At 41.1% G+C, this 11,545-nt stretch overlaps 1 protein-coding gene across 1 annotated transcript; it reads left to right on the forward strand.

The window, feature by feature from the left end:
* Positions 1–2,266: 2,266 nt before the first annotated feature.
* Positions 2,267–11,545, forward strand: LOC114793086 (protein mono-ADP-ribosyltransferase PARP14-like). The gene is made up of 17 exons (XM_028984752.1): positions 2,267–2,514; positions 2,595–2,683; positions 2,963–3,005; positions 3,765–4,019; positions 4,213–4,440; positions 4,525–6,884; positions 7,175–7,405; positions 7,616–7,837; positions 7,919–8,039; positions 8,164–8,313; positions 8,504–8,566; positions 8,643–8,831; positions 8,917–9,120; positions 9,208–9,822; positions 10,095–10,240; positions 10,328–10,502; positions 10,845–11,545. Exons 1-17 carry the CDS (start codon positions 2,337–2,339, stop codon positions 11,126–11,128), a joined length of 5,553 nt encoding a protein of 1,850 aa, XP_028840585.1. The 5' UTR covers positions 2,267–2,336; the 3' UTR covers positions 11,129–11,545.

Genomic DNA, 11,545 nt, shown 5'->3' on the forward strand with positions numbered 1-11,545 from the left:
CTCCTATATTCACTGTTATCATAATCTTTGCATAATTCATTTTTTTTACTCTCATTGAAACACAGGAAAGGACTTCCCTGCAGGTCTTAAGTGATGTGGGAAAAGAGGCGAGGGAGTCTGTGAGGTTCAAGGTGCACATTTGATGTCGAACGAGACATTTGCCCCTCGGTCTCAAAGCTATTTTTGCCTCGTTGATATTTCAGCTTCTACTCACATCATCCCGACCATCCACAGACAAATCCTCATTTCATTGCTTTGCATATTATTGTTTCCTTATTATAATGTGTTTCTTCCCTCTCTGCTCCTCTGTGCCACACATACTCTCTAATCACTTCAATTTTTCATTTTATCTTTCCAATCAAATCCCTCCCTTTAGCTTAATTCTCAGTAATGCCCGATGTACAGTAGAGTACGGGCTCTGCTTTCATTTCATTTCTGGCGAACACAAACCCTGTTCCCATAACTTCACTTCCCACCGTTCACTCTCCCTCTCTCTCCTGTTCACTCGGGTATGAAGCCCAGAGCTGTTTGGTAAATTAACTTATTAGTTCAGCATTGCAGGGGCAAATTGCCATTTTGTTGTTTTCCACTTCATAGCAGCAGTGAGGTATGTCTTTCTACCGCACAATTATATTCTCCCAAGGCAAACAAAGGTTCTAACACAAATGGAGAAACAAAGTCATGTATAACACACATTACATACAAAACAATAATCACATATGCTGGGGTTATGATACACTTTTTTTAGGAGCCAAATAAATCCACCAATGGCCACAAACGTCAGTCTGCCACTGACCTTTGTGTTTAAAAAAGAAATTGCTCTTCTCAAGCAGCAGGGCGAGGGCAAGTCATGAATAATGCACATTTTCACAACTTGCGCAAGGAAAGGCCAACACATCTTCCTGTGAATTTACAGGATGAAGATCAAGATGAGGATCACCACATCAGGATCTTGCTATTTGGACAACTCACAGCTCTCTCCTTCTACAACAGCCCGCAACCTTGGAGTAACAATAGATAACCAACTCTCCTTCTCAACTCACATCAGCAATCTCTCCCGCTCATGTAGATTCATTCTCTACAATATCAGACGAATCTGCCCAACTACTGGTTCAGTCCTTAGTAATCTCACTACTGGACTACTGCAACTCCCTTCTAGCTGGTCTACCTCTATGTACCATCCGACCTCTACAACGCATACAAAATGCAGCAGCACGACTGATCTTCAAAAAGGAAGACATTCATCTAGACTCTTTTCCCTCTTGGCCCCTCGGTGGTGGAATGAACTTCCCCTTGAGGTCAGAACAGCTCAGTCACTGAGTATTTTCAAGACCTTCCTCTTTAGAGAATATTTAGATTAACTTGTAATGTTCTTATTGTCTAACTAATGTACAGAATCTACAACAAGAGTGAATAAAAAGATTGTATTCATATTTGAGGGTCCTAAAGAACTAGAACTGATCACTTCATCAATGGTAACTTGAGAGCACGTTGTAAGTCGCTCTGGATAAGGGCGCCTTAAATGTAAATGTAAATGAAGGCTCAGAAGGCTATAAGGTGACAATATTACAGAAAATATCAGCATGTTAGCATCCTTGGCCTGATCACCCACACAAATACAATGCTGTATTACATAAGCTTACTATGTAGACAGATTGCTTTTTAGACCCTGTTATGTGACTGGTTTCGCTGAGCACAGGGAATGTGTTCTGATTCCAAAAATAAATTCCAAAGTGTTCTGAATCCAAAAATAAATACAGTATTTTCATGTAATGGAGGAAAAAAATACTGGAATGATAATCGAGAATAAAATAAGTCAACGGGATTTCATATTATGATTTTTTTGCCCGTCGATCACGCAACGTCACTGTCTGCGCCTGGAATTTAGGCCCCACTCCCCACTCCCCACTCCCCACTCCCCACTTTTACTGAGACATTCCGCCCCCTGCTGGCGAACGCACGAAACTGCACAACATATTTCAATAACGTTGACTGTCGAGACAGAAATTCAACTTCACTGCAAATCCAGTAGCGTGTACCGAACGCGGATCACGTTTTTTGTTCTTACAAATTAAAAGAAAAAATATTTTTTTTGTTCCCATTGCCATCAGTTCAACATCTTTATTGCAAATCCCACAGTCGCTCGTAAAATGTAGCTTTTCGAGTATGATCCATAAACAGGTCCATAGTTCGCATCGTGTCCACAAGGTAGCTTCTGCATGATGCAAATGGAAACTCCCCTCGTCCGTTTAGCACGAAACGAAAGTGAAAGCGAGCTTCGGAGACGCCAGGTTCCCCGGGGACATTTTTCACTCGGGAACCGCGGCGCCGGCACGATGGACGGATACCCCTACCCGGTCTCGGTGGAGGGCGACTGGCCGCCGAATCTCTCGAAGGTGATCAAACAAAAGCTGCAGATTTACTTTCAGAGTAAGAAGAAATCCAGCGGCGGCGACTGCGCGGTGCAATACGCGGAGGGGAACCGCGCCGTCGTGGTGTTCAAGTCCGCAGAGAGTAAGTCATTTATTTATTATATATAAATATAAAACTGTGGACAACTGGTTAAGGGGTTAAAAAAAACCAATCTTTCGCAGTCAGGCAGAGTGTCCTGTCGAAGACGGATCATGGATTGAACGTAGACGGTCTGCATGTGAAACTGAAGCTGAACGCCGATAGAATACCGGTAAGCGCTCCAAACCTCGGGCTTTTTTTTGGTGTTTGTAACTCCAGAACAACAGGCATGACTGAAACAGCTCTGTCCTCAAGAAAAGGGGTTACGGCCTCCTGTTCGTATAGACAAACCTCAGAAATCCTGCCAGTTCATAAAACCAAACCTCACAAACAACACCATAAGGCCACCTGACCGGGGACACGCCCTGTGTGGCCATCAGCCAGGGTGCTGGGGGGTTTAGGCCTAAACCCAGATTTGATGTAATTCCTTGCATGATATTTTTATTCCCAGGACGAGGAACCGGCAGCACGGGTCCCGGATCGGGTGGGGTCAGGTGAGCGGTTTAAAGAATTATTGTTGTTGACTCTTCTGCTTCACTCTGTGAATGTGTGAATTTTGACTAATGGAGTAAGGAATATTGAGCATGAACTGGGCTGTACTATTAAAGTGAACAGTGCCATCTGGAGGTTAAATAGGAAAGAATATTGTTTGGGGTTTTCAATCAGACTCAGAAAACTTTATTAATGCCGAAGGAAATTTCTTATGCTACAACTGCACATAGGTAAAGACATACAACAAGTGCACAGAGACACAGACATAGATTTACATTTACAGCATTAACCAGAGCGACTTACAATCAGCAGTTACAGGGACAGTCCCCCCCTGGAGACACTCAGGGTTAAGTGTCTTGCTCAGGGACACAATGGTAGTAAGTGGGATTTGAACCTGGGTCTTCTGGTTCATAGGCGAGTGTGTTACTCACTAGGCTACTACCACATAAGACATACATACAGACATAAGGATTTTCAAAACCACTATTCTTGGGATCAGGCTTGACATTTGGCTTTATGGGGAAATGTTACTGCATTTATAGTATTAATAATAAGTATTATTGTTGTTATATGTGTTCATTTATTTATTGAATATACATGTAATGTGGACATATGCATACCTGTATAGGCTCAGAAATAAACAACAACTGTAAACAAATGTGGAACTAAATTCAACTTCACACATTAAACAGAGCTACTCATGATTTACCACATGCAGATGGTGGGAACATTTAAAAGAAATTTTTTTTACATCTTTACAGGGAGGGGATCTGTTTTTTTATCTGATGATACCCCAGCTCCCAAAACAAGAAGTGGAGATCATCATGAAGAGGAAGAGGATGAAGAAGAGTCTCCTCAGTTCACAGCAGTAGTATTAGAGAATGTTCAAGAACGTGTATCCAATGACCTGCTGGAGCTGATGGTTGAAAGAATCTGTGGATGTTCTTGTGACACATTTACCGTGGAATTGATCTATGAATCAAATGCTGCTGTTGTGACATTTAACAACCCTGAAGGTAGGTGCTGAGTGGCAGTTCAGTAGTTTTACCCAAGTGAGAATGTATAGTGAAAATGTTACAGAACTGACGTTCACGATGGTTTATATAATGGATATGCAACGTGGACTCCGTTAAGAACGTAAAAATTCTGATGCAGAAGAGTAATTGTCGGGAAAAAAAGTTATTACACTATTTTGCATTTTTTGTCCAGATGTGCAGAAGTTCATTTCAGAGGGTAAGCATAACAAACAGTTCAAGAAATTTGGTTTGAGCAGTCGTGCCCTGGAGAGGACGTGCAGCATGAAGGTGGAGGACTTGCCCCCTCAGGCCGATGAGGACTTGCTAATGCTGTACTTTGAAAAATGGGGATTTTATGTGACAAGAGTTGACATGATTCCAAAGGAGCGAGCTGCCATTGTTACATTTTCAAAACAAGAAGGTAAAACTGACAAATAAGAGTCCTTGCATTTTGGTACTTTGGAAGTTCATGTTGGTAATCCGTTAATTTCTGTTTTTTTTCCAGACGTAATGACCTTGCCAGAAAAAAAGATCATTATTTGCAATGTCCCTGTCAAAATTCATCCATACTTTAAGTCTTTGGGTACAGCTCTTTATGGGAAAGACAGGCCGAGATGGAAGCTTCCAGAACGTTTTACAGAGAGAGTCCATCCAGCCATTGTAGAATTCATCAAGAAAAAGAACCAAGCAGATTCAATTCACAAGCAAATGGAGGCCGTTTTTTGTCAAGTGGATTTCCTGAGAGCTGAGATGCAGCTAAGTCCCAGTCCAGCTCTGCTAAAGGTGAACGACATGTCAGGCAAGCACATAACTGGCTGGAGGCAGCATGTTTCTGATACTTTAAAAAATTCTCTGTCCAAGTACGCAGTGTACGAGAAGATACTGAGCACTCCTTTGGTTGGCGTGGTGGTTAAAGATATAGAGCCATTTTGTAAGAACAATGTTGTCGTGAACATTGATGATGCTGGCAGCCTCCTAACTTTGGCAGGAATGTCCAAAGACATAGATTACCTGAAGCACAAAGTGGAAGACGTTGTGCAGAAGGTAACTGCTGAAATGGAGAGGGAAAAGAACAGTGTTTATGAAGAAATGGATGTGTCTCCACACTTGTTCAACCTTCTGCAGCAAGAGGGTCTCCAGCAGTACATTTCCATTTCATGTCCAAAACTAGAGCTCACTTACAAATCCAATAAACTTGTCCTGTCTGGACTCAAAACTGAGGTCCTTACCATGAAGACTTGGCTTCTGGAAAAGAAAATGGAAATGGAACAGAAAGTTCTTGAAATTGACTCTGTTCTCTTGGAGTTCCTTTGTAAAGTGAACAGTGAGAAGATGTCTGAAGAATTGTTAACATCCCACCGAATTAAAGCAATTTTGATGGTCAAGGATGGAAAGGCGATTTTGACCGGTAGTTCTGAGAAATCCCTGACAGATGCTGAGAGGAGGCTGAGGGATGCTTTATCTTTTCAGAAAATTACTGTACACGACCAAGCAGTGCTCAGAAAACCCGAGTGGCAGGATTTGGTCACCAAGCTTCAGGATGTCTACAACTCTAAGCATTTGCTGATGTTGATAAGCCCTTCAAACCAAAAAGACCATCTTGTTGTTTCTGGCTATCAGGAGCCAGTTAGAGAAGTTAGCCGCAACCTGCAGGAGTTTCTACACAAACATGAGCGCATTCAGGAGACAATCAGGGTCAAAACCTATGCTGCTCTCAAGTTCATCCGTGAATTTAAATCACCAGAATGGAAGTCTTTTGAAAAGTCTGGTGAAGTGGCCATACTTTTCGACGACAGACGGCCCCGAATTAACCTGAGTGGAGAACGTGTTCATGTAGTGCCGGTCATAGATTATTTTTCTAAGACAGTGGCTGGTCTGCACACAGAGGAACTGACCATCAGGAAGCCAGCAGCAAAGAAGTATTTCCAGCAGGAGGGAAGCATTTTTGTGCCCCTGATGGTGAAAGAAAAAAAATGTGTGATTCTGTTACAGGAAGATTACATGCAAGAGATTGATGATCAAGATGACGATAGCAGGAGAGATCAAGGCATAGGCTTCAGGCAGATTTTTTGTGAGGTAGAGATGCATTGTGGTGTCCAGATTATAGTCAGCAAAGCCAATATCTGCTCATTTGAGGCTGATGCAGTCGTCAATGCGTCTAATGAAGACTTGGCACACATTGGTGGGTTAGCATTGGCCCTGCTTAATGCTGCTGGACCACAGCTCCAAGAGGAATGCAACTTGCACATCAAAAAAAAGGGCAAGCTAAGCGCTGGGGATGCCGTCGTGACAAAGGCAGGTAACCTTCCCAACAAGTGTGTAGTCCACGCAGTTGGTCCCCGATACCACAGCATGGACAAACCAACAGCTGTGAGAAAGCTGAAACAAGCTGTACGAGAGAGCCTGAATCTGGCCATTGATAATCAGTGTTCCTCGGTAGCCATGCCTGCCATTAGCTCAGGCATTTTTGGTTTTCCTTTAGACCTTTGCGCTGACACCATTGCCAAAACTTTGCGGGATTATTTTGAGAACAGTTTCAACGGAGGTGTGCTGACTAAGGTCTACTTGGTCAACAATGATGATAAAACGGTCAATGCCATGGCAGAGGCAGTAAAAAGCGTTTTTAAAGACATGAACCCGAGATCAGAATGGGAAGAGGCACATTCCTGGCGACATGATGGACAACGCAAGGAACATAGAAAAAGACGAATTGATGATCATGGGGGAACCAGCCACCAGCATCATTCTAGTCATGAAGGAAGATGGTCTTATGGTGAGTCAAAGAGTCAGGAAGACATTGAATCCAGAAGGACTTCAAAGGGACTCCTGATGCTTCTGAGGAAAGGCAATATTCAGGATGCATCTGTGAGTTTTTAGCTTTTTTTAAGCATTTTCACTGTATGATAGTTATTATCTTTCATCAATTGGTAAGGATAAACTAGCTATGGGTTGTGTGAAATTGAAGATCAGAATGTATTGTATTTCCTTTATAATTAAAATAATTAAAGTATAACAAGATCTAAAGTCTAACGAATTGTAAGTTTTAAGACACGTCTGGTTCTTTAATTTAAACATATTGGTTAAAATGAAGACATACCCACTTAACCATACAATCTGAACACCTCCTGATTATGCATTATCACTCTGTTTCATAGACTAGAGTCATTGTGAACACAGTGGCCACGAATTTGGAGCTCAGTCAAGGAGCTATTTCTAAGGCCCTTCTACAAGCTGCCGGCCCAAAACTGCAGGCTGCAGTTCTGGATAAGAAGCAAGCAACTGGCTACGGTTCAGTTGTGGTCACTGATGGATATCAGCTGAGATGTCAGAAGGTTTTCCATGCCATCTGCCCTCCGTGGGATTCTGGGAATGGAAATGCAGAGAAGGTAACTTGTTTTAACAAGGTGTATATGTCCATGGTTCCAAGGCCTTGTGTTTATTGCATCGCCTCTACTTAGTTGGAAAGCTGTATTATTAAAGCTGTATTATTAGTATTTTTTCATGTCTCTATCATAAAATAATTTTTTTAGCTCTTACTCTGGATCTGCTTAATCTGGTTAAACTAATAATGCAATTAATTAAAATCTCTTTTAAAGGTGTTGAGGACAATCATGCAGAACTGCCTGGTAGAAGCAGAGAATCAGAGGATGAACTCAATTACCTTCCCAGCTATTGGTACAGGAAACCTGGGTTTCCCTAAAGATTTAGTGTCTGCAATCATGCTGGAGGAAGCGGAGAATTTTAGCTCTAAAAACAGCCCTCAACATTTACATGAGGTGGCTATCCTATTGCATCCTTCAGACCAAGGGAGTATTGAGGTAATGTAATTGTTCATGTTTTCTTGTTATTCATGTACATTCTTTATTGTGTATGTTTTTAAATGCAATCTCTAACCACAGAGCTTCAGCAGGGAGTTTCGTGGTGAAAAGCGGAGAGTGGTCAGCAAGGGATTTCAAACCCATGACAACCCAGGAGCTCCAGCATTCAATAAACAAAAAGCAAAGCATCAGAAGAATGGTGGTCAGTTGATATAAATGTTGATATTTAGTGGATATTAATTAGAGTAATTTAATAAAATATACATTTTAGAATTCCCACAAAAAATGTAATTGATCATGCTTTCCTTTCCATATTATTTACACAGAGGTAATTGGACAGGTGTCGACACCCACTTTGGGGGTGCATACTATGAATATTGGTCAATTGACTCTCGAGGTCTCCTCAGGGGACATTACCAAAGAGACCACCGAGGCCATTGTCAACTCCTCCAATAGCAATTTCTCCCTTAAAGCAGGTATACTCACTTTACTGCATTCTGTAACCATACTGAGAGGGATCATGGCATTGGCTGCTTTTGTCTGACTATCTGGAAGCTATATTTTCAACCGGCAAGTCATTGATAGTTAATTTGACCATTTCCTTGCTATGTGCAGCTCTGTAAGCAAAGGTTTTCACTTGACATCTGACATCTCTCTGCTCCACAGGAGTGTCCAAGGCCATTTTGGAGGCTGCTGGACAATCAGTAGAAAACGAGTGCTCTTCTATTGGTTTGTAATCATCATTTTTAGTAGTTGTACACTTTATTTCTGTTCTAAAACTAATGACCCCTTTCTGTGTTCACAGTTCAGTCACGAAATTTTCAGGGAAACTCCCAGATGATTTTGACCTCTGCGGGAATGCTCCAGTGTAAGAAAATCATCCACATTGTGGGAAGCAGCCAGCCCAAAGCTATTGAAGATATTGTCTATTCTGTCCTTAAGATTTGTGAGGAGAACAAGTTCACATCTGTGTCCTTTCCAGCTGTTGGCACTGGTAGAGTAAAAACTATATATTTTTTCTGCTGAAATATGTCTATTTATTTCAATGCTCTTATTTTTTTCTTGCATATTTTTTCCAGGCCAGGGAGGGGGGAAAGCATTTGAAGTTGCTTCTGCAATGATTGATGCTGTGGTGGAGTTTGTAAAGAAGAAGAATGGGCAGAGTCTGAAACTGGTGAGAATCCTTGTGTTCCAGACAGAGATGGTGCCAAGCTTCCATCAAGTAATGCAGCAAAAACAAGGCCAAAAGCTTTTTGAAGAGGGCTGGATTGACAAGGTCAAAGGTCAGTGTGCGATAAAGCATCTAACAATGTCTTTTGAAATAATGAAACATCATCTAAAAGTGTGACTGTTCTTAAAAATACACTTAGGATTCCTTGGATTTGGAGGCACAGAAGACACTGAAGATGGTTTGGCAATGAAAGAACAATTTAGCATGGAGCATCATGAGTTTGAGCCGGCAGTGTTCCAGATGTGTGGTGAAAGCGTTCACGATGTGATAGACTGTAAAGACTGGCTCCGAAACCTCATAGAGAAAGAGCACACCGCATTCCCAATCCAGGACCCTCTGATCACATACCTGACCATGGTGGACGCAGATGAGCTGAAGAACATGCAGAGGAAGCTGAGCGTCAGTATCAGATTGGAGAACATGAGCATGGAACCCGTCATCCATGTGGAGGGTTTGACCCGTGATGTGTACACTGCTGAGCGGAGAATCAGAGATATGATCAAAAAGGTAGAAAGGCAGGAGAATCAAAAAAGGGAAGCCTTTATGTTCAGCAGCATTGTCCAGTGGCATTACCATGACCAACAAAACTCACATCCTTTTGAGATGATTGCAAACTATGAACTGGAGATGGGGCACAGGACAAAAACAAAGGTGTCTGTCCAATTCAAAAATCAGACCTGGATTGCAGACTTTGTTAAAAATGAAATTTCCAATGGCAAGACCACATTTGTACTCAGCAGAGTAGATGTGAAAGGTACAATTTTATATATTTGTAAAACACTACTATGCAAGACAATTTTTAAAAAATTGTTGTTGATAAGCTACGATTAATTAGATTTGGTAGAAATTGATTTCATCAGTGATTTTAAATAGCTGAATCTATCTTGCACAACCTGATACATTAGAGTAAAGGAAATTTGTTTTGTTCAGTTTTGTCATTTACTGTCACAATAATCACAGTGCATGTAATTATTAATAATTATGTATTAAATAGTATTTCAATTAGTCAAATTCTCTCTTTCCCAGATGACAAATCAATAGATCTTCCAGATGACTGGGATGACATGAAGGGGTCCATTGTCATCGAGGTCGATGTGCCTGCCGGATCTCCAGAATACAGTAAGGTGGAGAGAGAGTTCAGAGGGACTGGGCTTAACAACAAAATTACGAAGGTATGGCCAGGACCTGTTAATTATTGTCATGTACTTTTATTCACTACTGCTGTGTGTTTTACTTGTCTTATTTCTTTCTGGATTAAGATTGACAGAGTTCAGAATGGTGGACTGTGGAAGAACTATATGATCAAGAAGAAGCAAATGGAGGACAAAAACAAGCATACAAATAATGAGAAAAATCTCTTCCATGGCACATCACATAACAGCATCAATTTGATCAACCATCATGGCTTCAACAGGAGCTACGCTGGAGTTCATGGTATACAGCACCTTAACTGCATGATCTAAAGCACCTGTACAACTGAGTGCTATGTTGCACTGTGTTTTTGCTGAGAATACAGTTGCAGTGAAAGTGACGTTATTGTCATTGTGAAACACTGCAGCACAGCACATGTTGACACAACAAAATGTGTCCTCTGCTTTTAACCATCGCCCTTAGTAAGCAGTGGGCAGCCATGAAAGGCTGCCCCACAAAAACGATTTATGATAACACTGAGCACACACACTTAAACATAGTTTTTTCTATGGGTCTGACTTTGTATTTTTATGAAAGTGAAAGTGAAGTGTCATGACAGGTAGTTTGAATTTTTTTTTTGCCCAGGTGCTATGTATGGCAATGGAGCCTATTTTGCTGTTGACCCAGCTTACTCTGCAAGAGGGTATGCAAAACCTGATCAAACGGGGCTGAAGCGCATGTACCTGGCCAAGGTACTAGTTGGAGATTTCACTCAAGGCCGAGCAGGTTTGCTTGCACCGCCTGCAAGAAGTTCAGGGAATTCAGCTGATTTGTATGACAGCGTGACGGACAACTCTGCAAGACCATCAATGTTTGTGATCTTTAATGATGTGCAGGCTTACCCTGAGTATGTAATAACTTTCCAGTGAAGAGTATGTTCCAATAATTCCACAATAGAGATATGTAATGCATGTTTAGGAATAGAAATACTGCAATATGACACAGAATAATTTGGAAAGGAACAAATATAGGGAAAGTATTACCATGATTACTCTGTGTTAATTATAAAAGTGCCTTTTAATCAATAAATCTTTTTTTTTTCAATAGGGTGATTGTTATTGACTGTTTAATAACTGGCATATGCACTTTGTATCTTTGTTCATGTTATATTTTAATTCTAACTTCTAGATGAAGTGTGAATCAGATGGCCAAAAGTCCTTTCTGCTTTGAATGAATTTGACTTTGAAGGAAACTTTAACTTATGCAAAATTATTTTACTTCTTTGGGAATTACAGGAACTCAGTGTCACAGTGGATTATGATGCCAAATATACTTTTTAAAATCTT

The sequence above is a fragment of the Denticeps clupeoides genome, chromosome 6 (genome assembly GCF_900700375.1).
Source record: "Denticeps clupeoides chromosome 6, fDenClu1.1, whole genome shotgun sequence".
Taxonomy (NCBI): domain Eukaryota; kingdom Metazoa; phylum Chordata; class Actinopteri; order Clupeiformes; family Denticipitidae; genus Denticeps; species Denticeps clupeoides.

Coding starts and splice junctions, on each gene's coding strand:
- LOC114793086 (XM_028984752.1), top strand. CDS start 2,337: ATGGACGGATACCCCTACCCGGTCTCGGTGGAGGGCGACTGGCCGCCG. Junction 8,314..8,503: donor CAATTTCTCCCTTAAAGCAG/GTATACTCACTT, acceptor TCTGCTCCACAG/GAGTGTCCAAGGCCATTTTG. Junction 10,241..10,327: donor TTAACAACAAAATTACGAAG/GTATGGCCAGGA, acceptor TTCTGGATTAAG/ATTGACAGAGTTCAGAATGG.